A 27,339-nucleotide genomic window follows, 5' to 3' on the forward strand; every position below is an offset into this window, starting at 1 on the left:
TACAGTAAACCCAAAATTATAAAGCAGATGAGACTTTATATTCTTAAGTTGAACAAGAGGTGGATTCTAAGAGTTAAGGACTGCACATACAACAAATAATAATAAGGAACATATTTGTACATATCATACTTGACATACAGACATGCTCACAAAACAAACACAAAGAAAAAACTGCAGCACACACACAATACCTTTGACTGAAGGTGCCTCAACTTTCTTTGCAACTGCAGGCTTAGGTTCAGCCTCAGGTTTTGGTGTAGCTTTTGGCTCAGGCTTGGGCTCAGGTTTAGGTAGAGCTTTTGGCTCAGACTTAGGTTCAGGCTTTGGTTCAGCCACTGGAGCTTTGGGCTCAGACTTAGGTTCAGGCTTTGGTTCAGCCACTGGAGCTTTTGGCTCAGACTTAGGTTCAGGCTTTAGTTCAGCCACTGGAGCTTTTGGTTCTGCTGGCACCTGAGGTTTAGGCTCTGAGGGTGTAGGTTTTAGAACATCTATAATTAACACTGATATTGCTATTAATTCTCAAAGGAGACTGACAACACAAACACATAGACAGGAATTATACAGCAGAGGCTTTAGATACTTCTGTGTACGTCACAGATAAACAATTTGTGAAGAATTATAGAATCCCAAGATATTAAGAATATTTTACATACTAACAAGAAAATGGCACAAGAAGAAACTGTAAATTACAGTTACACAAATATCAACATTTATACATAATATACATACTTTTGAACTGGATAAAGAACACATTTAGACATACAATCAATACAGAACATATATAACAGTATACACACTGAAAACACACAGCTGATAATACCTTTGCGTATGGGTTGTTCTTTTTGCCCTGTCACCTTGACAGATGGGACTTTTTCCTCAACAGGCTTCTTGTCTTCAGATTCTTTAAAATATCATGGCATCACAGGAATAAAATTGAGTCGCATATTAAGCATCTTCAAACCAAAGAGCTACATGTACAGAAAGTACGCAAACAGATTTGATATGGTAACATACCGGTCTCACAAAACAGATTTGGTTGAAGTATTTTGGTGGAAAACAATGAACACACAGAGGAAGAAAAACATGAACAATGTAAAAAGTCAAGCAAAGACATAATAATACCTTTCTCAGGAACTGAAGGCTGTACAAAAGTTGTTCCAGGTTTCTCTTCTGGTTGCTTCATAACTTGAGGTACATAAAAGATATCAGCTTTGTTAAAATACAGCTGCAAAGCTTAAGCAGAGTTTAAGTAGCCAAAGTGTCCATGCTTTTAGCATGATTGCACACGCATTAGAAGAAAACATTTATGGACATACGATCAAGGACAATCATAAAAAGTACATAAAAAACGCAGAATGACATAATACACAAACAGAACTCCCAGACAAGGAAGGAAGCAAAAATGTTTTTGGTTCAGCACAGACATGTTGTAAGTGTTTAACTGGAGGAAAAAAAAAAAAAGCAGTTGGCTTGGCATACATAAATGTTAAGAGATAATCTGGGACAGCCATAAGCAGTCTAGCACAAGCATTTTGCCTTCATCCAATACCTTTCTTAGGCGCCTCCTCTGTCCATTCCACTAGATGTTTTGTTACAGACTCCTCAACAGGTTTCTTCAATTCTAATGAGAACATGAAATAAGAACTTAGGCATGAACATAGACACACAAATTCAGTTTCAAACACACACACACACAAAGTTTACAGCACAATACCTGTGGATTAAAAATGTTAATGATGCTGAACTGAAAATGATGGAGGACCTGGTTATTGAAGGATGGGAGTGATGATGTTTAACAGACAGTTATATTAAAAAGCAAAGGAATACACATTATAGCTTTGACAAAATATATGTAAAAAAAAGAAAAAAAGAGAGAGAATTAAAAGAAGATGAAATAAAGAATGATTAAAATGAAGATGAGTGAAGAAACTCGTCACATACAAACAAGACGAGCAAAATGTTATGCTCTTAGTTAAAGACTCTAAGACTGCTAATCAGTATACCTTGCAGTGAAGAGAATTCATGAGTTACACTCTCCTCTTGAACTGTCCATTTCTGACACTCTACCATACAACAGTATATTTTAATGTTATATATAAAAACAATTGTGTAACAGCAATTAAAAAAAAAAAGTTAATGCAAATGCAAAGATCTAGGATCTGATTGTATTACATTAGTATTTTATTAAACACCCACTTTGTGGGATTACATGGTGAGGTGCTGATGGTAATATGGTAATGTTAGTTTATCAGTCCATTCAGGAGATGAGATGATGGAAGCTTAGTGTATTTTAGTGAACATACTCATCAAGTTCACATATTAAGGTTTAATATGAAAAAAATTTAGATTATTTCTAATTTGAAGTAGTACCTGTTATTTCAAATTTTTCTTCATAATGAAATTCTGAGGATTCATCTTTTAAACAAAAGGTAACAATTGCATCATTGTTAGGTGAAGTGAAACTTCATGGTCTTCTATTTATATATTTGTTAATTTATTTATACCTTACCTTTAAAACTAATCATAGATGACACATCTGGCACATATATCGATGTATCAGGAACATCTGGATAGGTTGAGATAAATTTTATATATTTATTTCTTTATTCTTGCCTGATTATATTAAATTAAGTTTGCTTATACATTTAGCAGATTTTTTTTAAGAAATTAGTTGGGGTAGGGTATTTGAGGAGTAAATAAGAGATGATTAATCCTCAGAAACAATTTAGTGCATAACAAACCACTCACCAAAAGAACGTGTTCTTATTTCAAATTCTGCAAAAGAAGATAAAATGTAATTGCTGTTGACTAAACTCTAGTAAACAAGCCATAATGTGATGCTGCTGTGGATTTTACCTTTTCCTGACAAATAAAGCTCAGCTGTACTTTTAGTTTCACCAACGGGCTCCAGGCGCGCAATCACAGAGTACACGCCTAAAAGATTTTCAGTGAAGTTAATTTAGTTTAAATCTGTTTAACTCTACATTTATAGTGAGCCACTAGGAGGATTAATGTACACACCTTCATCGTCAGAGGTTACGTTGCGGATGATCATAAAGTGCCTTCGTCCCTCACACCTGAAGGTATATTTCAGGCTCTCTTTAAGCTCCCATGCATCTTTATACCAAGTGACGACCGCGTTGTCAAAAGACAACTCGCACTCAAAAGTGGCAGACTGATGCTCATTCACCACAATATTTTGAATGCGCTTGGTGAACTGAATTTGATCAGCTAAAAATAACATAAAAGGATTGGAATGGTTAATTGTCTCAAAATTCATTTCATTTGTCATTTCACTGTTTTCAAAAAAAGAGCAAAGAAATCAGAAGAAATGTAAATGTGCTTTCAAAGGCACACACACTTTTTTTTAATCCAACACTTTATTGGTACATAATCAACACCACTATAGCCAAGTAATTTTAAAGCACTAGTGGGAAAAATGAAGAATGCTTAGCTAAGTAGCTGAACAAGAAGAGGTTAGTAATTTCCTTATATGAATAGACAATCTATGTGGCCCTTTCTTACCATTCTGATAATTAAATTTCTTATACAAAGCAATTCTACCCTCTTACCAGGTGATGGTTCCTGTACATGACCTTTACTCGTTGTAGAATATTGACGTAAATGTGCCTCAATTCGTAATATGTTTATCAATGTTGTTTTAATGCAAAGTACAATGTCTTTAAAATGGACTTACCCAACACTGTCAGTCTGGCACTGGATATATGTGGCCCACAAACGACGCGGTAATTTCCCTGGTCACTGGTCTGACAGTTCTTGATCTTCAATATTTGGCGGTCACCCATGAGTTTAATGTCGTATTTATCACTAGTTTCTAGCTTTTGTGTATCTTTATACCAAGACAGTGTAATTTCTGGATAGTTGATTTTAATTTCACACTCAAAGACAGCCTCTTTGTTAACTTGTGTTGACTGATCTGTGATGTCTTTAAGCAGGGTAACAGGCTGCAAAAACAAAATATTCATACATTTAGGTCATCAACATGAATATGCAAAAAATTTTAGACTGAAAATTGAAGCGGTGTTACTTCAACTTCCCAAAGAAGGAACATACTTCACTGTGTTCCATTCTCCTCTGCAAATCAGCCACAAGCTTAGCCAAATCCTCATCACTTTCTCTTCCATGTTCACTTTCCTGATTCAAAAAACAAGGGCACCTAATAAAGCTATTTGTTGCAGATTTCAATCTCAATAAGGTGTAAGAAAACATAAGATTTGTAACATCTGTTAAGACAAAACAATTTAGATTTATCTACCGGTCTTCCACTTTCTTCACCCTTCTCCTTCTTCAGAAACTCAATAGCTTGAAGAAGACCCCGGAAGTCTGTGATTCCATACATACGAGCGTATTTCTCATACTCTTTTGGATCTACATTTCTTAGCAACTCAACAATGTCAATGTCTTTATCTTCCTTTGGACTTTTCTGCTTTGATGGAGTCCTGAACGTAACAAAACAGAGTGCAAGTTTATAATCATTACAGAATTGTGATTTTGAGCTTTGCTGACAAAGAAAATCCCAATTTCAGACTCACTTCTTTAGTTTGACCACCTCTGGCCCAGATTCTTTTTTCTCATCAACATTCAAGTCTGTGCTGCTCTCAATTTCTCCATGTTTGTTTGAGGCAACACATCTATACTGACCAGAGTCAGATTTGGTCACCTCTTTAATCTCCAGTTTAGACTCTTGGCCTTTTTGATGAATGTTGATGCGACCACCATGAGTCATCTGCCTCCATTTGCCCTTCATCCACTTCACATTGGGAATGGGATCACCACCAACTTTAGCAATGAAGGTAGCTGTACCCTCTGTAATCCAGAATATGATGTGATTTCCATTGTGTACATTTAATTCTAATCTAAAAATGACATATCTACACTGTTTAACTTACTCTCAACGACATGAATGCTCTTGGGCTCCTCAATGAAGAATAAGTTATCCAGTTTTTTAACTGTCTGAGGTGCTGTGGGGGCTGCCGGTGTTGTTGCAGGTGCTGCACCTGTTTTATCTGAGTAATACCGGCAATGGAACAACACATTAAGCAAATTATAAAAATGGACTGAAATCTACATAAGGATACTTAGCATATTTCAGCATTTTAACAAGTTCAGTAAATATGCATTAAACTGTCACAAAATCTAAACTAATAAAAATCTACTCGTAAGCACCTTATAGTTAGCAAGATATGTCACTTTGCTTTTCAGACAATATGCATGTCTAAAAAGATCCCTGGTTACTGAAGAATAAATATGCATGTGAAAGCAAATCTTTTGAAAATATTAACAAGATCACGGCAGCTTAGTTGTGGACTATGAAAAAAGGTAAAACTATTTAAGAAACAGCAAGATCAGGTGGATCCAAAGCACTTAAGGAGCGTGCAAAACAAGATGTAGATATTATTAAGATGGTAAAGATACCAAAATGCATGATGATGAAATAAGAAATTTAGATATTGGCTTATATCTACTTGGTACTATTAGAAAGGTTGAGAATATTAGACCCAGAAGTAGAAAATGAAGCAAAGAAACTAATTACATGTGAAGAGTTCAAAGCAAGAATATGTAAGGTTAATAATAATACTACATCTTTAATTTAGCTGCATTGAAATGCACATTTTGATTATTACAGAAAAGTTAGATAGTTCTAATTACCTTTGAATGTGACTTTGGCCTTGGAGAATTCACTACCAGCATTGTTGGTTGCCTTGCACAGATAATCTCCTGCATCAGATTTGGATGTCTGGTTTATCTCCAGGGTGGCTGTGCCATCCACAAAAATCATCCTGGTGGTAGCAGAGGATGTGACCTCCCTTCTGTCCTTCATCCACTGAATCTTCATTGGGGGAGACCCGCAGACATGGCAGCTAAGGTTTAGCCTTTCGCCCTCACTAACGGTTACTGGTTTTAGGGGAATGTCAAAAGTCGGTGGCCTTTTTTGCCCTAGGTATTAAAAAAGTGAAGAATTTCAGCATTTTCACCTGTTCTTTTCAGTGAAAAGTAGGGGAGTACATGTTTATGCAGTACAACAGAAAGCAGTATCGCAGTAACACACAAAATCACATAAATATAATTAACGTACAAAGAGGAAAAGGGAATACAGCAATAAGTGAGAAACAAGAAATCATGCAGTAAGACCATATTGACTACCTGTGATGTTAACCACCACCTGGAAGGAGGCAGTGCCAGCTTCATTAGAAGCTCTGCATGTATAAACTCCACTGTCTTTGACACTGGCCTTCTTGAGACATATCACAGCAGTGTTGCTCTTGAAGGAAATGTCATAGATGTCAGAAGTGTTGAGTTCACTGTTATCTTTGTACCAGCTTACAGATAGAGGTTGTGACCCAGATACTCGACCCTCAAGCTTCACCAAATTGCCCTCAGCATCCTCAATGTGCTCTGAGGGCTTCTTAGTGAAAGTTGGTGGAATTTTGCGCTCTGAAAACAAAACACATTTCACACAAGGTCACTAATATTAAAAGCAAAATACATATCACAAAGAGTTTAACGGAGCATGTGTGTTTCTTTTGTTGATGTTGTTTTCTTTTCTTTTTTTAAACCAAGTTCTTCACTTGCATGGCAAGACAAGCATCTGTATTTTCTGCTTTCAGAATAGCTAGGCGTGCAGTTTTATCCACACTTGAAATTTTGCAATCTCTCTCATTTTAATCTTGCCGATCGTTTAACCAAATGATTCATATTTGCAATGCCCCTGTCTACTCTAACCTTCCTAAAAAAAAGCTTTTAGTCCAAGACTAAATCCCTCTTAAATGTAAACAAGATTAAGGGATTTTATAGTAGAAAAGCATAATTAAATGTGCTTATTAGACTACTCGCAGTTTTTTTAAATGTGTTATAGTGAAATGTATTAAATTGAAGCCTGAAGTGTAAGCTGTGGACTACATGAAGCAGTTTGTATTTAATGCTCTATTCAATGCATTTTTGCTACAGTGTTTTAGTTTGCATTAGTGTTGTTATGTTATGATAATTTAAGTAAATCAGGGATAAAAAAAAATATATATAAATATTAGATACATTTTGTTGCCTCAGCAACAAGCTGAAATACAAAAGTTTAATTTGAAGAACTAATATCTAAATAAAGTAGAAAAATAAAAGCTAATTCAAAATATGAATAAATATAATATATAATATAATATTATATATTATATAAATTATACTAAAATAACACTAGTTTGCATTTGGCTATTGTGCACCAGTGCCATTGTTAAAAGTCACTATATACTCTAAATTGAGCTTAATGGAAAAATTTCCCTCAATCGTTTTAGAAAATACTCAAATTGCTATTTTTGTTTCATTTGGGACGATAGTGATTTCCGTTGTTCATGTTAAAATGCTAGTAATTAATCCAGAGAAAGGTGATCTCTTTGTGACAAAAAAAAAAAAGTATTTGGGGAAAAAAAAGAAGCATACTGAAAAGTATTGTAAAGAATGGAAAAGTTGGAACTTGATCTGCAAATTCAATCAAATAAGCTGACTGCAGTTAACTAACCTGTCGCAAGGATGACCAGCGAATGACAAATATCTGATCCATCTTCATTTGTAACCTCACAAGAATATTTTCCAGGAGTATTGTCATCACACTCGTGAAGATATTCCAAAACGCAAGTGTTTCCAATTACTTTTGTGTTGCACCTGTATGACGCATAGACCTGTTTGCCATCCTTGTACCATGTGACAAAAATATTTTCAATTCCTGTGAAGGAACATTCGAGCTTCAACTTTTGCCCCCGTTGAAGATTCTGGTTTGTGAGCTTCTTCACAAAACGAGCAGGTCCTAAGAGGAATCAGATTGGATGAGCATCATGAATATCATGAGCATCATGCTTGCAAATCACTGGCGTCAGCTACAGAACCAACTTGAATTCCAACCAACATTAATGTAGAGGGCCTTTAAAAGTGTACTAACCAGATACTGTGGCCACTTCAGCATGACAGATATCACTTCCATAGAAATTGGACACCTCACAGGAGTATTTTCCAGCAGTGTCTTTGGTGCATTCATGTAAACATTCTAGAGTGCAGGTGTTTCCAACAACTTGAGTATTATATCTGTAAGAGGCATATATTTGTTTGCCATCCTTGTACCAAGTGACAAAGATTTTAGGAGCTCCGGTAAATGTGCACTCAAGCTTCAGTTTTTTGCTCATGGCAACTTTTTTGTCCTTAAGCTTCTGTTCAAATCGGGCAGGTTCTGAGAACAAGAAATGAGCGAATTTATCTTTATCCTATGTCTGCCTAAACATGAAATAAATTTGTAAATAAGTAAACTAGGATGGTATACGAACCTGTAACTGTAGTTATATTGGCATGACAGATATCAGTGCCAAAGGAATTTGAAACTTCACAAGAGTATTTTCCAGGAGTGTCATTGTTACATTCATGGAGGCATTCCAAGACACACGTGTTCTCAATGATCCTTGTGTTGTATCTGTATGAGGCATACAGTTGTTTTCCATCTTTGTACCATGTGACAAACATCTTCGGCGATCCAGTGAATGTACACTGAAGTCTCAGTGTCTGACTGAGTGGGATAGCCATGTCTGTCAACCTCTTCACAAAGCGGGCAGGCTCTACGAAGAACAGCATCAGATCCATTTAAATGACTTTCTTAACAACGACAAGAACTATACAAACAGGCAACATATCAACCTTTACAACATGCGGATTGTTCTTTAAAAACATTAAACTCCTCAAATTTGCTGAAGTATGCAATATCTTTTAAGCATGGAAACTTGCAGATGCAATCTCAAGTTGATCAATATCCCGCAACAACAAGCACTCAAAAAACATGCCAGCCCTAACTGTAGCCTTGATACAGGATAAAACAGATTTGAATTAAGACGCATGAGCCACTTCAATGAACGTGCAAAATTCACAGCAGCACACCATATTGTTGCCAACCGCAAAAAAACAAAAAACATGATGAACAAAAATTACACCATTCCAGGTGACATGCGGTCCAACGCTGCAATATCAAACTATTCCTTTTATATCCATGGGCAAAATCCATGGGTATGGAACTTTGGAAGATGGGCGGGCAAGGGTCCAGTACAAATTACAAACCTGTAACTGCCACTACTTCAGCATGACATATATCCATTCCATAAACGTTTGAAACTTCACATGAGTATTTTCCTGTAGTCTCATTATTGCACTCATGCAGACACTCCAGGATACAGGAGTCTGATGTAACTTTGGTGTTGTATCGATATGAAGCATACAGCTGTTTGCCATCCTTGTACCAAGTGACAAACATTTTTGGAGCTCCAGTGAATGTGCATTCAAGTCTTAGTTTTTTACTCATTGGAATGGATTGAACTGTCAACTTCTTCACAAAACAGGCAGGTTCTGAGGTGAAGAGGATTGAAAACCTTTAGTCCATAATATTATATATAGGCCTATATATTAGAGAAGTGTCATTTCCAGTTCAGTGCTGATAATTACTGGTATCTTTCATTTAAATTGAGAAGTCCAAAATTAATAACGTAATAATGGTAAAATTGTTGAGCATTAATGAAATCCATAGTATACAAACCTGTAACTGCCACTACTTCAGCATGACATATATCCGTTCCATAAACGTTTGAAACTTCACATGAGTATTTTCCTGTAGTCTCATGATTGCACTCATGCAGACACTCCAAGATACAGGAGTCTGATGTAACTTTGGTGTTGTATCGATATGAAGCATACAGCTGTTTGCCATCCTTGTACCAAGTGACAAACATTTTTGGAGCTCCAGTGAATGTGCATTCAAGTCTTAGTTTTTTACTCATTGGAATGGATTGATCTGTCAACTTCTTCACAAAACGGGCAGGTTCTGAAGTGAAGAGGATTGGAAACCTTTAGTCCAGAAAATTATATATAGGCCTATATATTAAAGAAGTGTCATTTCTAGTTCAGTGCTGATAATTACTGGTATCTTTTATTTAAATTGAGAAGCCCAAAATTACTAACGCAATAATAGTAAATTTGTAGAGCATTACTGAAATCCATAGTATACAAACCCGTCACTGCAGTCACATTAGCATGGCAAATATCTCTTCCGAATGCATTGGAGACTTCACAAGAGTATTTTCCTGTAGTGTTCTTGTCACATTCATGAAGACATTCCAAAATGCAGGAGTTATCTGTGACTTTTGTATTGTATCTGTACGATGCATAGAGTTGTCTGCCATCTTTGAACCAGGTCACAAACAATTTCTTGGCTCCACTGAATGTGCACTCAAGTCTCAACTTTTGGCTCATTGGGACGGAAATGTTGCTCAGTGTCTTCACAAAGCGGGCAGGTGCTGATGCTGTGAGGAACAGTATAGCTAGAGTTACATCTCTACAAATGGGAGTTGCATAAAAAAAAAATGATTGTAGCATTAAAATGTTTTTTTCTGGCAGTAATGTGCATTCACCATAATAAGTCAAAGGTATTTAAGTACAAGATTTAAAGAATTACATAATTTTGCAATAATACTGACATCGACATTCAAAGACGGTTGAATTGTCTGTTTTCCATTCCTCAGCCATTTCATAATTATATAATTCTGCATTCCATGTAAGAGGTAAAACAATGAAGAACAACAAGAGACTGTGCCACTTTGGCATGTGACTGGTTATTTCATAAGAGTGGTTATTTCATTGCAAAATCCAAAAATAAGAGGGAATTTCAGTACTCCAGTAAAGGTACCAAGAGCCACCATTTGTGTGCCATCCTTCAAGTCAAGATATCTGAACTGACAATTAGCCAGCTTGTGACAAAAGAAAAGACTGAAGACTTTTTTTCAACAATATTAATAGCTTGACATGAAATGGAATGCGTCCATTTTGAAGAATGTTGCAGTTGCTCTTCCATTTCGGTTTCTTCCAAACAAGACGTCTCTTGAACCTCTTCCATTTCACCGCCTTTTCAAAGAAATTGGGTAGATTGTGTCTTCAGAAAGATATGAAGTTCTGATTCAAATAAGAACATTTTAGAAGATAAAGAGTTTGTACATGGTGCGTTGTTTGATGTTTTGCTGTCAATTTGACGAACAACCACTGTCAAGATATCTAATATAAATTCACCAGTAAAACCAATCATAGTTTCTGACATCCACAACCAGATGAAACTAGGCAAGTACATTCAGTTAAAGAGAAAACTAAACCTAAACGTAACAACCTTAGCAACAATTACATACCAAACATGGGATATGTGAAGGCACTGCATCACTTGACAAAAGCAATATGAACTGTGATTTTCAAATACAGAGAATTAAATACAACTAAAGATCGATTTTAATCCGATATAGAAAAGGTATGCGAAACACAATCCAGTCTAAAAGAACGCCAAACAATGTTCAAATATCTTAAGATACTCCATCCTTTTGCCAACCTTTAACTACAAGAGAACCAGAACAACTAATTATTCCAGCATAATTCAATACAAATGCACTCGATGATATCCTGAAAGGTTAGAGTAAGAATCTAAAGAGTGGCTTCTAGGACAAAGACTCAGTGTATGGAAACCCATGGATCTAGGAAATTCAAAGATCAATCAAAAAGTGAAGAAGAAAAAATCAAGTGAAAAAAAGTCACAATGCAGTCAGTCCTTGACCATCGATTTTATGAGCATAGACAAAAAGGCTTTATAGAGTAAAAGGAATTAGAATTAATTCTATTATTCAGTGTGTTTGTGTTCTAAAGAATGAACTTATGAGTTGTATTAGTGATCAACATCTCCTGATGTAATGCCAAATGAAAAGTTACAAAATATAAAATGTCAAAGTTGTACTGTACTTTTATGCTTAATTGTATTGCACTGGTGTTTTTATATTTTTATGGTTGATGTTGAAAAATGTTGATATTGCAGGTCAACCGTAAACATTTTTAAATAAATCAGATAAATCATGGCAACAGCAACTGCTTAATTGTCTGAAAGCTTTGTTAAAAGTTTTAGCTTGCCATTGTAGCCCGCGCTGCCTGTTAGTAACACACCTGTTAGTGCTGGGAACCTGCAGGAATTATTCTTCTCGTCTTTCTCAAGCATACTAACCTCTTATTATAGCAACTGATTTTGAGGCGATTTTTCCAACTTCGTTTGATAGGCAACATTGGTACTCCCAAAAATCTGAACTTTCAAAGGGACGTGTCTTCAAATATTCAATTAAATCTTCAAAAATAATTTTGTCAGAATTGATAAATCTCTTATTCTTCAACAAGTTTATTTCAAACGGGGCAGTACCAATGAGCTCACTCCCAAATAAAGCACTGGTCACCTTCACTACATCCAGCATTGGTAATTCTTTTGTGATGGAGGGGGTTTCTGAGAATAAAAATTAAACGATTTCAGCAAAAACCATAGTCAAAAACTCGTATTGCTATTATTAATAGTACTGATCATCTTGGTAACAATAACAATAACTTTAACAACTACTCTAGCAACCGGGGGGCAGGTGCATCCCTCACTAAACCTCTTTTTATGTAGTATATAAAATGATCCATATATATTATAAGCATTCAATAAGTTACCAGTCAAAGACAGTGTCACAAAAGGCTCGAGAGCCCCAAAACTTTGCAGTGCAGTTGTATAGATATGCCTGCTTTAACAAGTCATAAACCATTTAGACTCTAAAAACACATGGTGTGTGGAAATACTTTGGTGGGTAGGTGGTGAGTTGCTGGATAACCAGCATTTGTATCATCTTTACCTTTACACACTTACACAACAGAGATATGTACACTACAGGACATCACAAATCAAATAACACAACATGTATCACTTGGAACGTTTTCTGCACAGGAACTTCACAAAAGAAGAGCAGTTTTGTCCCCACTCTACAAGCAAAGCAATAAGTTCTACATTGGTCTTGCCATTTTTTGAATCCAACTATGTTATGAATCTTCCTTCCATTCTTAATCATAGTGATCCTATTCATCCATTTTAGTCATGTGACTTTTTCTGCTCATCCACCATATTTATGGTTATGGCAGTGAAAAACACATGAACAGAAATACCAAGAAAACATCAATCACTGGATCCATTCCCAGTTCCCAGAACACATTTTCACAGATCATGTTTTCTGGGACCTGGTATGGATCAAATTCATTGATCAATATTTTTTCTTAGTATTACTGTTCATGTGTTTTTGTATTCATCACCTTTGCTTTACCCCACTGATGGTCATAATTATGGTGGATAAAGTAACATGGCTGAAACTTGATGAATTCCCCAAATTATGATCCAATATGCACTCAAGAGACAATGGAATATCCATTGCTAAATTTAAGTCAAAAGTATTAATAAATCTGAATATCAGTTACCTCTACCACATACGGTCATCAAAATATTTGATAACCTGTATCATAGATGTATTGCAAATATATAGCCTAAAGTTAGTTCACATACCAGAAAAGAAAATATCTTTACTTATCAGAAGAGATTCTAAAATGAATATTTGCTATGTATTTTTGAAAGAAAAAAGAAAAAAATATGAATTGGGATAGATCTTAAAACATCACATTTCCACATGTGTGGTTCAGACATGGTTATAGAGATAGGTGGAAATATTGATCCCAGGTGGATTATTTGTATTAATAAAAAATTAATAAAAAAACAGCAAAAAAAAAGGAAAAAAAAGAATAATATTGAAAGGAAGAATTTGAAAGATTTGGACATGAATTCAGTGATTTAAAAGTCACTTTGAAAGAATTTAAGACGAATCATATATTGCTTATATATGATTACAAAACATACACAACTCGGTCATACACAAGAGTGCAGATTGGATTTCAAGGACAGAAAAAAAGCTGAACCCTTAAAAATCAGTAACCTTTGTTAAATATTTGTCAGCAGCAAAAGCAAAGAATATAATGTCAAAACCAGTTCACTCACCAGTGATGTTCAGGTTAGCAGAGCAGGTGTCACTACCGTGCTTGTTTGAGGCACAACAGCTGTATTCACCAATTTCGGCCTTTGTTGGGTTGAGCAGCTCCAGAGATGATGTGCTTTGCCAGCTGATGATCCTGAACTTGTCACTCTGTCTAATTTCTGAGCCAGACTTGAACCACTTGAAGGTAACATTAGGTGTCTCTTCAATCTCGCATTCAAACTTCACTGGGCTGCCGATGTTGCTCTCCATGTCATAAAACTTCTTCTTGAAAACTGGAGGCACTGAAATTTGCAACAACAAAAAAATATAAAAAAAATTATACATTGACAATAATAGGACTACTGAGTTGTGTGATATATCAGGATGCATAAGAAATGGAAAGGTAGGAATGATAGTAATCCTGGGATGACATGAAAAAAATAATGATGTGAACGTTAGAAAATAGGTGATGAAGAGCCACACATGACATGGTCATGCTTGAAGAACTTAGAAGATGAAAAATGTGCCATTATACTGAAAGAGGGTGAAAAGATATTTAGCACACATAATGTATGCTTAAATTTTATTCTTAAAGAAATGGCGAAGTAATGGAAAGATGATGTAGCGGTGCCAACTAGTTAATTAGTGATGGTCTGAGTTGAATTGTTAAGAATGATCTATCTCATCTAAGATGACAAAATCCACACAATCCAACCTCTTGAGACAACAGTGAGCCTTGATGATGACGATGATGATATCTTGCCAGCTTCACTCACAGCTTCACAGGTATATTCCCCTTCATGTTTCACCTTGATAACTTTGTTGATTACTAGTGTGTAAGAATCACTGTCCTTTAAACATTTGAACTCTTTGCCAGATTTGATCAATACTCCATTCAAAAGCCAGTTTACACTTTTTACACCTTTTATTCTCACAGACAATGTAACTTTGGAATTCTCTTCTGCAGTAATGTCTTTTAATGGTATTTCAAAAAGGAGCTCTTCTGTCAAATGCTTAATTAAAATATCCTCTGTTACAACCTCCTCTCTTTTGTCTTCTTGAATAAGAACATCCATAGACTCTTCCACCGTGATCTGTCTAGGAGGTGCATCAACTGTAATATCTGAAACACACACCTCCCTCTTATAATGTTCAGATGAAATGGATTTAATTTCCATGCATTCGGTCACACTGAAATTGTGCATCTCCATTTTTGATTCTGCAGCCTTCTGGGTCACATGGTGCTCTGACTCCTGGATAGCAGTTTGCCTTTGAGTCATTGCAGAATGCAAAGAGACTTGAGCTTCTGTTTGCAGAGCTGCAGACTGCTTTTTAGGTGTTGTAAACATTTCAACATGTTCTGTTAAAATTGCTGAGGATAATGGATATGAAGATGCTTTGCTATCCAGAGATCTCTCAGGTCTGTCAAGTTTTAAGATGTTTGACTGTTCAGAGCTGAAGACGAGTTTCTCTTGATTAAGCATAGAGTAGAAAGCAGCATGAAGTTCGTCTTTAAGAGCCGCTCTCTGAGGGTATACACCCTCAAAGACAATTGTAATTTCTATAGGTGGACCAGCAGTTGTAATAAGGTAAGTGAACAGCATGTGGTTTGGTTCCATACGCACATTGACCTCCTTTACTTCCACAACTCCTAAACTTTGCACTACATCTGCCAAAATCAAAGGCTGATCACAAGCCACAGCAGACTGAAGTGTCATTTTCAACTGTTGTTTGATGTTCAAGCTGTGTGATTTTGGTACAGGAATTACAAAGGTAAGTTCCTTTGGAAGAGTTGTGCTTTCTTGTGATTCACTAACTAAAAGCGGTTCTAATGGCTGTGTTGTAATGTCTATTTTAGTTGTTTCTGATCTGGTAAATCCTTCAGACATTTCACCTGTCAGAGAATGTTTTTCCTCCACAAGTACTGACTGTCTTACAGACTGACCTTCTTGAATCTGAACTGCAAAGTCTTGCTCAGCAGCCACAAGAGCAACACAACTTTCTGTTGATATGGATTTTTCCTCTACATGCAAAGACTGAACAGGTACTTTAGGCTCTACATCTGTCTTACAAGTGAATTTCTCAACTGCTTTGAAACTGTCTGCGAGTCCCTCTTCTATAGAATGAGATTCAGACACTGATGCTGCATGCATGTTATTCCACCAGTCCTCTTTCTGCAAAATTGCACTTTGTGGCTTGACTTCACTTGCAATAGGGCTTTCCTTTGAAAGTGGAACAGGCTGTGAGACTACCTGAAGAACACTCAAAGGTCTGGCTTCTGTTTTGAGCTCAATCTTAAGACCTTCTACTGTCACATCAAGACCTTCTGCATAATCTGATGTTAGTTCTACTCGTTCTTCTTTAGTGGCTACAAATTTACGGTCTTTTTCTTGTCTCTGGGTGGCTTTCTGTTCATCTGGTTTTTCAACTGAAACTAACCCTTCTTTACATAAAGAGGTTTTCGACTGCACCGAGTGGAGATGTAATTGGGCAGAAACCTCTAAACTAGGCTTTACAACCATTGTGGTATCCTTGGATGCACACTGTGTTGCTTGTTCATAGAAAACTGTTTTCTGGTCATCAGATGAAACTGTGTGTAAAAGAACTGGCATTTTTCTGACATCTGCCAGTTCCAAATCTGGCTTCTCACAAGTAAATCTGACTTCAGACAGAAGAGTGTCTTGGTCACTGATAAGCTGTAAATTAAGCACCTGATCCTTTTCCTTCTGGGAATGGACTGAAAAAGGATGCTCCAGGACAGGTATTCCAGTGGTTTTGTCAGCTTGAAGCTTGTTCTTTTCTTCAATAATCAGGGCTGATTTTAATATTGGATCTTTAGAGAGCTGAGCAGTTTCCTCTACTGGTCTATGCATTCCAAGGGGTTTTTCTTTTAAAAGAGTGTGCTCAGTTTCAATAACTGACGTTAGCACTGGTTTGGCTCGTTCCTCTTCTGCTAAACATTCAATGGACTCAACAGTTGCTAGCTCTGAAGCATGACATTCTGTAAGTGCTACATTCTCTGATGATGTTGCAGTATACAATAACTTAACCCCTTCGGTAATTTTGTAGCTTTTCATCTCTTCAGGGCTTTTAATTGTTGTGCATTTCTCTCGTAGAATTGGCAGCTTCATTTCAACTTGATGACTACTAACAATAACCTTTGGTGCTAAAGTTGTGTGGATCTTTTCTGTTTCACTTTTTATCAAATCCTCAGCTTTCACTATGCTAAGAGGTATAGTACTTTCTGAAATGGCAGACATAAGTTTTGAGGGCACCTCAAAACTCAATTCAAGCTCTCCGACTTCTGGACTAACAATTTGATCACAGTGCTGCTCACTAAAGCCTTGATTTTCTTGTACAGCAGAGATCATTGCAGCCATATGCAGCTGTTTCAGAGGAGTTGCCACCACTGGGTTTGCCTGGGCAGGGGCAACTTTTACTCTCTCCTGCACATCATGTGACTGCAATAATGCAGCTTGGTGAGTTACCTGCTCCATTTGAACAGTGGCTGTAGATACATCTAAAACATGCAAAGTATCTATCTGCTCATTTGTAACAGTTTGTCTGTCTTTTGTGGCAATGGTGCAAGCCATCTGGTGTCCCTGCTGAAGGCTAGTTCTTACTTGTTCCGGAAGGCTGACACTATGTGACTCGGTGACTTCAGATGCTGAAACAGTCCTCAAGAATACAATGAGTTCTGCGCTGCAAGAAGTTTCTCCAAAAGGATTAGATGCCTTACAAGAGTAAAGACTACTGTCGCTTTGTTGAATGCCCAATATCTTTAAATAGCCAGACCCATCTTTGTTGTTCACAATGATGCAGTATTTGCTAGGCTGCAAATGATTGCTACCTTTGTACCACTGAACATCAGGAAGTGGAACTCCTGTTACAGTGTATTCAAGGAGAGCATGGCTCCCAACTGCGCACTGCACATGCTCAATTGCTTTGACAAAATATGGAGGCTGCCCAATGGTCTCTTCTTGTTTCTTTGTGTCCTTCACCTTAACATGAAGATAGGAAGTACATGTTGACTTGCCAAATCGGTTACTCGCTGTGCAAGAATACTGTCCCTCCAACTCTTTGGTAATTTTAGTTATGACAAGAGTGTGTTCTTCCTTCTCTTGTAATAATGTATAAAAAGATGAGGACTTTATTAATTGGTCATTGTGGTACCACTGAATAACTGGCTTAGGAAATCCAGACACAATCACAGTAAACTTAGCTGTGTTTCCAACAGTTGCAATTGCTGATGAGAATTTGGTTAAAAAAACTGGCTTTTCTGGTTTTTTCACTAATGACTCTGAAAGTAATTTAGACTCTGGCTGGAGTTCAAACGTTTTGCTTTTTTCTTTTAAATGAAGACTTGTTGCGCAAGAGTCCTCCTCAGTTGATATAGTCGAGGTAGAAAACACTGAATAAAAAATGATAATGGTATTTGTCATAATATATATCATAATATCTACAAAATACATAAATAAAACACTCTGTTAGTGGAGGGAACAAACTGCAGATTCATTATAAATGCTAAATTTACATTTAAAAAAAAGTTTTACAAAAGTATAAAGAACAAAAATAAATAAAAGCCTCACAACAAAATTAAATGAAGTAAACAAAAGCTAACAAGTCACCATAATTTGTATTTATTCATTTACCTTTTGCTTCTTCTTCATAACTGGCCTCCTCATCCACTTTAGACACTGTGAAAACACAAACAAATATTAGATATGTGACAGCAAAGTTTCTGTGCAGTGTTTTAGTGTCTGTGTTTTCTTCTTATTAAAACATAATGAAAATGGACCAAATCTCCCTTGTAGAGCACCCATGACAGGTGTCCACTGCAGTATCTGTCAGACTCTTTTAGAAACAACATTTGCATGTTGTGATTTTTTTCCCTTTTTTAAGACGTCACATTCTCTTTTTTCTGTCATTCTACTTATAAGAGTGGACATATGAGTAAATATAAAGTGTGCCCAGGGCTAACATAAAAGGTGGTAAAGACCAAAGCATGCAAATGCCAACCTGTCTTCACTCTGAGATGAGTGCTGCATGTTTTGTCTCCTGCAGCATTGATAACTTTGCAAGAATGTGTGCCCCCTTGCTCAGAAACGATATTCTTTACATTTAAGTAGCACAAGGGCCCATCATGTTTCAAGGAGTATGACCTTGGCTCTTCAACATTCAACTGGTTGTGTAGCCATACAACGAATGGAGAGGGGCTTCCTTTGATTACATAATAAAGAGAAACACTCTCCCTTTGTTTGGCAAGGAATTCTGGGGACAGTTTCACAAGGAACTCTGGCTGAATTGCATCATATATGTCACGCTCCAACAAAGGGATAACATCAGGATTGTAATGTCGGCTTATCTGCCACTTTGTTGTCAGGGCTCCAAAATTCTGCAGGGACTCCTGATTTTCTTGGTCAGTGCCCTTTTTACTTGACTCATTTTCAGTTTTAGAAGATTTACTGATAGAATCGGAGGGTACGGGGGTTTCTTTGGGGTTCGCTTCTTTAGCTGAGTGAGAATAAAGTTAGGGAAATTTATTAGGGATTATTCAGTAATTCAGCAAGATATTTTAGCATTGATAAGAACAAAAAAAGTTAGTAAGATGGAGGATGATGTTAGGCCAGGCATGTGAAAGATCAAACTATTTAAAGTATTAAAATAGATTACATGGGATATTACATTGTAAATTCAATTAAAAATTAAAGTTGGTTATAGCCACATAAAACATATTTTAGATTAACAAAAAACACCAGCAGGAAGCAGATGGGAGGAAATGAGCATCAAAGACAAAAAAACTATAACCACCTTCGACTGTGAGCTGTGCAGACGTTCGATTCTCGCCATTTCTATTTTTAACAGTACAGCAGTAATGTCCCTGGTCCCCAAGATGGACATTGAGTATCATGAGAGAAATGAGCTTTCCTTGATGTACACACTGCACCCTTTCTGTATTTGTGATTGTCCTTCCGTTATGATCCCATACAATTTCAGTAAATGGCTGTCCACTGAAGGAACAGTTGAACTGAGCCACATCACCCAGGCCGACAATTACATCACTCATTTTCTGGGTCAAAACGGGGCTTGTAGAATATTCTTCCACAGAGGTAACTTGTTGGACCTCTATGCTTTTAACAGATGTTGTGGACATCATCACCGTAGAAATGCTTTCAAAAGTTTGCATAGTGGAACAATGAGTCTCACTCATGGTCTGGGAGGTGACCATCTCCGAATGAGTCATTCCGGTGCTCGAAACACTTTGCCTACCTACTGTTCTCACACTGAGATCTGAGCGATAAAAAGAATAACATTAGACATTTGTAAATGTCAAATTGCCATTTAAAGTTTAAAAATAATAGATCATCATCACTGTAGGGTAAAGGTAGTGAGAGATGGAAGAATTCCATAGATGAGTTCTCAAAATCCATGAGGATGATGACAAGCAAAATGTGCTGTTTTTTGAGAAAAAAAACCTATTCATTGAAAATAAAGTTATTAATGGTCTGTGGTTAGGTTTCTCAATAATGAGAAAGAGGTGATGCAATTTGTATCTTTTAATGTTTCTTCTATATTGTGCCTGATGGATCAATGAATTTAGTTGGAAAACAGTGATTTTCACATGCACAGTAAAGAATAATGGGGCCTGGTCTTGGTAAGGTCATAGAAATCCATTATGCCAAGACTGTCCAAAGTGTATTTAAAGTTAATGATCTGACCATCATGCATGACATCTAAAACCTGTATTAAGCAATGGAGCATGCTAAAAAAAGACAAACCAAAAACAAAGGTCAGGTTGCTCAACAAGAAATGGATGGCATAGTCTTGAGAGAAGACAAGGAACTTAAAAGGTTTGCACATACCATTGACCGTCAAAACTGCAGAGCAAGAGACCATTCCTCCAGAATTGCGTGCAACACATGTGTATTCTCCTGCATCTGGAGAATATGCTCTGGAGATCTCGAGCTGGCAGATATCATCAAACTGAGACATTCTGAAGTTGTCAGACTTCACAATTTCCTTATCTCTACAGTACCAGGTAATCTTCAGATCTGCACACATCAAACGAATGGTTGTTAACTCCAAGAAGGAAATTCTACATGCTTATTGAAAATTAAAAAAAATATTCTATGATCCACAATTGTTTAATGCTCAGGGTTGATCCTTACCATCTCCAGCGACACGGCACTGGAATCTGGCTGATTCTCCCTCTTCAGCAGAGGTACCTTGCAGCGAGGTAATAATTACTGGTGGAGACACTGGGGCCACAGTGTCTGGAGAAACCACTTCTGAAACTGTTCACAGAAGTTATGTTTGTGTTGATAATATTGGTTATATGAAAGAGTTTTAAACCAGTATCTAATATTGGTTTTAAATAACAGTCTCAAAATAAGCTTACCTTCCACATTAAGTGACGCAGAACTTGTGGCTACTCCATAGTCATTCTTAGCTTCACAGTTGTACTGAGCTGCATCCTCCGGGAAGACTTCAATGAGCAACAATATGTGCTCATTTTCCTCCCTCAGGAACTTACACTTGAACCCAGAAGACAGGGCCTGAGAGTTCTTATACCAGGACACCTGAGGCTGAGGAATTCCTGTCACCTCCACAGAGAAGCGTGCAGGTTTGCCAGCCTCAACAGACAGGGGCTGCATGTGCCTGATGATCTGAGGAGGCTCAGGGACTGAATTAAATCAAGACACATGTTAGGCCAAGACAATCAGCTTCACAAATCACACTTTAATGTAGTGGTTCAATGCTCTTGGAATATACTGGTATGCAATGGACAGAAAGAGTTGAAGACATATATTCTGATTAAGTATTGGATATACCCACTACCGTCCAATAGTTTGGGTCACAATGCATTCAATTGATGAAAAGTGACAGTAAAGACTTTTCCATTGTTACAAAAAAAAAATCTATTTCAGATTTGTTTTTCTTTTCTTTTTTAATTAAATGAAAAAAAAAAAAGTATCGCGGCTTCTACAATATTTATATACTGTGGGGAAAATAATTATTTGACCCCCTGCTGATTTTGTAAGTTTGTTTCAAAACTTCATTTCTTACAAAGAAATGGTCTATCATTTTTATGATAGGCTTATTTTAACGGATAGAGACAGAATATCAACCAAAAAATCCAGGGAAAAAAACACATTAGCCTATATAAAGGTTATAAATTGATTAGCATTTGATCGAGTGAAATAAGTATTTGATCCCCTAAAATGTTAACAATTACAAAGGGGGTTACATCTGAATATTTTATGTAAAAAGCTAGGATATGTTACAGCATATGTGTTCAGTAATATATATATATTATTTTTATTTTTTTATTTTTTTATGGCAGTGTAAATATGTATGCAAAATAAACTGAACATTTATTTAAATATATTTATAGATATCTGAACTGTACACTCACTCTGGACATGTAGATTGACTGTGCTCCTGTTCTTTCCTGCTATGAATGTATATTCTCCAGCATCACTTCTGTAAGTCTCAGTGATTGTCAAGCGATGTGTCTTTCTAACTGTCACATAGTTAAAGCGCTCTTCAAAAGATTGAATTTCAACACCATTTTTCAGCCAGCGACCTTCAATTTCATCCTCATTAACTTCAAACTCAAATGTAGCCCTCTTTTTCTCAACCACCTGAGAAGCATGAAAAAGAGGAAAAAAAGTGATCTCACCATGACACATGGTAATGTTAACTTTTAACATGTGACTGTAATAAGACAAAGGATAGTTACAGTGATGTCCTTCTCAGCAGGCTCAGAGATGCGGACATCCTTGCCCTCCACTATGAGGTTTGCCTTGGAAACACTTGCACCAGCAACCACAGAGAACTCTCCGGCATCAGACATGCGAACTGTCTGGATCATCAAACGCTGCAGGAATTTGTCAGTGGTGGCTTTGAACCTAAAACAACGAGGAAGTAACATATTATGGACACAGTAGAGATCTTTAGACTGCAAAAAAAATATAAATAAATTGTTGTCTTGTTTGGCATAAAAATATTTAAACATCCTTAGAACAAGATAAAGGTACTTAAAGGGATAGTTCACCCAAAAATGAAAATTCTGTCATCATTTACTCACCCTCAGGTTGTTCCAATCCTGTATGACTTTCTTTCTTCTCCTGAACACAAAAGAAGATATTTTGAAGAAAGTCGGTAACCAAACGACTGATGGACCCCATTGACTTCCATAGTAGGAAAAAAAAAATACTATGGAAGTCAATGGGGACCAGCAACTGTTTAATTACCAACCTTCTTTAAAATATCTTCTTTTGTGTTCAGAAGAAAAAAGAAAGTCATACAGGTTTGGAACAACTTGATGGTGAGTAAATGATGACAGAATTTTCATTTGTGGGTGAACTATCCCTTTAAGAAGCAAAAGTGCATGATATATTTAGACTATTATTATACATCCTTTGTTTTAAGCATTAATCTATCAAAAAGAAATTAAATGTATTATTTACAAGTCTTAATGTCTTACACAGATATAATATGATTAATGATATTAAGAAATGTTTTTGTTTTGGCGTTTAAATTGCATTAAATCTGAAGCCATACCTGTCAGACAACTCAAGCTCCTGCCCATCCTTCATCCACATCACAGGGACGTTGGGTTCAGAGAGCTCACATTCAAATATAGTCTTCTTCTTCTCAGTTACCTTTATATCTTTAATGTGCTTGGTGAATTCAATCACACGAGCTGGAGAACACAGATTTTTGTTAGCCAATCTACTAGGTTATATAATCATAAAGGCAGCTGTCAATAGAAAAACAAAACTAACCATCAACAAATAGTTTTGCAGATGTTTCAGCAGATCCAGCCACAAACTTGTACTCTCCACCATCCCCAAAGTGAACATTTCGGATAGTGAGAGAGTGGGTGAACTGTTTGCTGCGAGTTTGGCATCTATCACTGGATCTTATTTCTACTCCATTCTTCAGCCATTTGTAGGTGATGCCTTCAAAGCTGACGGTCACCTCAAATGTAACAGTGTCTTTTTCTTTAGCATTGATGTCCTGAAGCATGGATGTGATCAGAATTGCTGAAAGATTTGAAATTGCATTTGTGAATATGCTGTTTATAGTAACTTTATATTTCTTTTAGGTTTACAGACAGCATACAAATTACTCACGTTTTACAGTCAGGGTAGCAGAGACTTTGTCATTTCCACACACAAATGTGTATTCTGAAATGTCCTCCTGGCTGGCATTCATGACTTTCAGCTGATGAAGTTTGCCCTGCACCACAATTCCAAACTTCTCGCTCATCTCAATCTCAACTCCATTTTTCAGCCAGGTGGATGGAACATTGAAATGTGAAACTTCACACTCGAACGTGGCCACATGGGTCTCTGGAACCTCAATGTTCTTCAGAGGTTTTGTGACTCTCAAGGCTGAATATATGCAATATATGAAAGTTAAAACATATTTAGAATGCCAAATTTGCACATTTAAGTTGAACACTATTACAAAAAATCTTCAGATACTTACATTCAACATGAAGATGAGCACTGCAGTGCAGATGCCCGACCACAGCAATGTATTCACCTGCCAAGTGACCTTCAACACTCTGAATGACAAGTTTGTGGGCTTTCCGCTCAGACAGTATTTTAATATTTGAACTCGCCTCGAGCTCCTGATTATTGAACATCCACTTAACTGGAATGTCATCATGGGACAAACTCAGCTCAAATGAGGCAGTTGCCCCCAGCAGTGATGTCACATCCTTTGGTTTTTTCACAATTTTGATAGCTATAAAAGAGATTTAAAGGTATTGAAATACATCTGATAACAGCAGACAGATTTAAATAACTGTATACTTGACAGATAATTAAAAACATAAAAACATACTTTCAACATTTAGTCTGGCATTAGCAGAGAGTTTTCCAAGTTTGAAACCATAGACTGATTCATCTTGGGAGTTGCAGTTCTTGATTTTCAGGGTGTGAACCATGCCATCAACTGTTATCTCAAATTTATCACTTGGATGAATCTCAACACCATTCTTGATCCACTGGGATCCTTTCACATCTAAATGGGTGAGTTCAAGACTGAATACTGCCTCCTGGGTCTCAGTAACGGTTTGGTTCTTCATTGTCTTCCTGATTTTAACAGCTTGGATAAAAAAAAGGAAGAAAATACATATAAATAACTTCTAATTTATTATAGATAACATAATTTGCAGTAAACTAATCTAGAGACACAAAATTTACCTTCAACCTTCAAGTTGCCAGATGTCTTGGAGTTTGCCACCTGGTAGGTGTACTCTCCAACATCCTGTGGCCTGGTGATGCCGATGACAAGGCGTCTAACAGCACCATTATTTTCACTTATGATATTATCACTGAAGTCAATGGGGTGGCCATCTTTGAGCCATTTGCCTTCTGTAGTAGGGTTAGCAACTTCACACTCCAGCTCAGCAGTTTGTGATTCTGCTACAGTCAAATCATGGAGTGGCCTGTTTATAGCACCACCTAGTGGAGAAATAAAAACAATGCAACAACTCAGACACATGACATGATTCCCACCTTGTGCATGGCAAAACAGTAGGTACTTATATTTTAAAAACAATTTGAATGTCTACATACCTGATACAATAAGCCTGGCTCTAGATTCCTTCTCACCAGCCATAAACATGTACTCTCCTTCCTCATCCTTCATGGCATTCAAAACAGTGAGACTATAGTGTGTACCTTTGCCCTCAATCTTGTACTTTGGACCTGCTTTTAAAGGTTGACCCTTGAAAGTCCAGAGAGCATCAATGCCAGGATGAGATACCTCCACTTCAAAGTTGACATTCTGGGTCTCTGTGCAAACGCAGTCCTCCATGTGCTTAACAATAGATACAGCTATAAAACACAATGAACAATGCCATCATTATTGACTCTTTTAAAACAATTAAAACAGGAAAGAAATATATTGGAACAATTTTGAGTGACACTTACGCTGGACAGAAAGTTTACAGGTTGAGTCTACTTTGCCAGCAATCAGTTTATATTGTCCTTCATCTGATGCATAGGTCCTGTTAATTGCCAGTCTCTGTTTGGATCCTTTGACAACCATCTGGACTCTATCACATGCTGTCACCAGCTTGTCATTTTGGAACCATTTTACTGCAGTTATATCAGGAGCAGAGATTTTAGCCTCAAGGACAGCTTTAGTGCCTTCTACTGTGGAAACGTCTTTTAATGGTGTCAAGAAGCCAATAGCTGGAAAAGAAACAAAATGATTAATAAAACAGCCTCTTTCCTCATGAAAATGGAAATCAATGTTTGAGAACTCACTGAACATTAATTTATGGTTAATAAGATGACTTACTTTGAACTGTTAGCTTTCCCTTTGTAGAAATGTCCTGAGCAGGAACGACAAAGGAGTACATTCCTGCATCACCCTTACTGGCGTCCTCAATGAGAAGCTTATGGGTAAATTTGTCAATGACCATGTGAATCTTATTGGAAGCAGAGATGGCTTGACCATTCATCATCCATGAGCCCTCCACATTCTCCTGAGAGAATCGCACCTCAAGTTGGGCAATGTCACCCTCACAGATTGTCAGGTCAGAAAGACCTTGCATCAGAGTCACAGGACGCACTAGAGTGAACCAGAAATATTTAAATATGATTTAAATGACTTTTAATTATAGCAGACAACTAAAATGAGTTTTAATATAAAAGTTCACAGCTTATAAAAAGCACTTAAATAATTTAATCCTAATTTACTCATTATCACCTTTCATCTTAAGGGAGGCACTTGTCTTAAGATCTTCCACTTTGAAAGTGTATTTTCCTTGGTCCTCCTTCTTAACATCTTTCACAGCAAGACTATGACGACCACGACGTGCAGACACAACATATTTAAGGCTAGGAGTGATTTCTTTGTTCTCAAAATACCAGGTGCCTTCAGCATCCTCACGGGACAAAATACACTCAAACTCTCCAGAGTATGTCTCAGGCACTTCTGTATTCTCAAGGTTCTTTACAATTTCAAGTGGTGCACCTGTAAAAGACATCAAATTGTACATTTCACCAAATAATTAAATGCTCAAAACTATTCAACACAGTTGGATGAGAAGATAAAACTGTTGTAAGTGTTTTACTAACCTTCAACATAAAGTGAGGCGCTGGTTCTTATGTGGTCATCGTCAACAACCACACAACTGTACTCGGCTTCGTCCTTCATAGAAATCATCAGCACTGACAGGAAGTGCACCTTTCTGTCAGAGTGCATTCTGTATTTGTCCCCTGAGAAAATTTCTGCATTGTTCTTCATCCACTTGACCTTAACAAATGGCTCATTCGTCTCACATTCAAAGGTCATCATGGTGTCCTTCTCTTTAGCATTCTGATCTTCTAGAAGTTGTGTAAAAGAGACTACTTGTTTGCCTGAAAGAAAAGTGAAAGAACAATGACTCAAGATAACTTTTACCATTTATAGTACTGATAATATACAA

At 36.8% G+C, this 27,339-nt stretch overlaps 1 protein-coding gene across 20 annotated transcripts in view; it reads right to left on the reverse strand.

Annotated features, from left to right (window-relative positions):
* The window catches only part of ttn.1 (titin, tandem duplicate 1), a 134,786-nt gene that overhangs the window by 96,786 nt on the left and 10,661 nt on the right, over positions 1 to 27,339 (reverse strand). For 7 of the 20 annotated variants that reach the window (XM_082176645.1, XM_082176639.1, XM_082176637.1 and 4 more), the window contains exons 20-62: positions 26,990 to 27,271; positions 26,619 to 26,885; positions 26,208 to 26,480; positions 25,835 to 26,098; positions 25,478 to 25,738; positions 25,103 to 25,363; positions 24,741 to 25,004; positions 24,381 to 24,641; positions 24,023 to 24,283; positions 23,672 to 23,932; positions 23,448 to 23,589; positions 22,624 to 22,792; positions 22,297 to 22,525; positions 21,280 to 21,564; positions 21,050 to 21,175; positions 20,744 to 20,932; positions 19,692 to 20,171; positions 18,900 to 19,394; positions 18,533 to 18,577; positions 14,596 to 18,291; positions 13,904 to 14,182; positions 12,065 to 12,334; positions 10,047 to 10,337; positions 9,575 to 9,859; positions 8,325 to 8,609; positions 7,946 to 8,230; positions 7,529 to 7,813; positions 6,166 to 6,456; positions 5,671 to 5,958; positions 4,911 to 5,027; positions 4,554 to 4,827; positions 4,277 to 4,460; positions 4,075 to 4,155; positions 3,698 to 3,965; positions 3,022 to 3,231; positions 2,857 to 2,934; positions 2,749 to 2,775; positions 2,510 to 2,566; positions 2,371 to 2,415; positions 1,550 to 1,621; positions 1,123 to 1,185; positions 821 to 901; positions 192 to 464 (exon numbers count right to left, since the gene is read on the reverse strand). In XM_082176645.1, coding sequence (XP_082032771.1) covers positions 192 to 464; positions 821 to 901; positions 1,123 to 1,185; positions 1,550 to 1,621; positions 2,371 to 2,415; positions 2,510 to 2,566; positions 2,749 to 2,775; positions 2,857 to 2,934; positions 3,022 to 3,231; positions 3,698 to 3,965; positions 4,075 to 4,155; positions 4,277 to 4,460; positions 4,554 to 4,827; positions 4,911 to 5,027; positions 5,671 to 5,958; positions 6,166 to 6,456; positions 7,529 to 7,813; positions 7,946 to 8,230; positions 8,325 to 8,609; positions 9,575 to 9,859; positions 10,047 to 10,337; positions 12,065 to 12,334; positions 13,904 to 14,182; positions 14,596 to 18,291; positions 18,533 to 18,577; positions 18,900 to 19,394; positions 19,692 to 20,171; positions 20,744 to 20,932; positions 21,050 to 21,175; positions 21,280 to 21,564; positions 22,297 to 22,525; positions 22,624 to 22,792; positions 23,448 to 23,589; positions 23,672 to 23,932; positions 24,023 to 24,283; positions 24,381 to 24,641; positions 24,741 to 25,004; positions 25,103 to 25,363; positions 25,478 to 25,738; positions 25,835 to 26,098; positions 26,208 to 26,480; positions 26,619 to 26,885; positions 26,990 to 27,271 — 12,900 coding nt within the window. Of the gene's footprint in view, positions 1 to 191; positions 465 to 820; positions 902 to 1,122; positions 1,186 to 1,549; positions 1,622 to 2,003; positions 2,053 to 2,370; positions 2,416 to 2,509; positions 2,567 to 2,748; positions 2,776 to 2,856; positions 2,935 to 3,021; positions 3,232 to 3,697; positions 3,966 to 4,074; positions 4,156 to 4,276; positions 4,461 to 4,553; positions 4,828 to 4,910; positions 5,028 to 5,670; positions 5,959 to 6,165; positions 6,457 to 7,528; positions 7,814 to 7,945; positions 8,231 to 8,324; positions 8,610 to 9,102; positions 9,311 to 9,574; positions 9,860 to 10,046; positions 10,338 to 12,064; positions 12,335 to 13,903; positions 14,183 to 14,595; positions 18,292 to 18,532; positions 18,578 to 18,899; positions 19,395 to 19,691; positions 20,172 to 20,743; positions 20,933 to 21,049; positions 21,176 to 21,279; positions 21,565 to 22,296; positions 22,526 to 22,623; positions 22,793 to 23,447; positions 23,590 to 23,671; positions 23,933 to 24,022; positions 24,284 to 24,380; positions 24,642 to 24,740; positions 25,005 to 25,102; positions 25,364 to 25,477; positions 25,739 to 25,834; positions 26,099 to 26,207; positions 26,481 to 26,618; positions 26,886 to 26,989; positions 27,272 to 27,339 lie in introns of those variants that run through there. The other 13 variants (XM_082176642.1, XM_082176632.1, XM_082176640.1 and 10 more) reach the window with 13 other exon arrangements.

The sequence above is a fragment of the Leuciscus leuciscus genome, assembly GCF_965113295.1.
Source record: "Leuciscus leuciscus genome assembly, chromosome: 7".
In the NCBI taxonomy this organism is placed as follows: domain Eukaryota; kingdom Metazoa; phylum Chordata; class Actinopteri; order Cypriniformes; family Leuciscidae; genus Leuciscus; species Leuciscus leuciscus.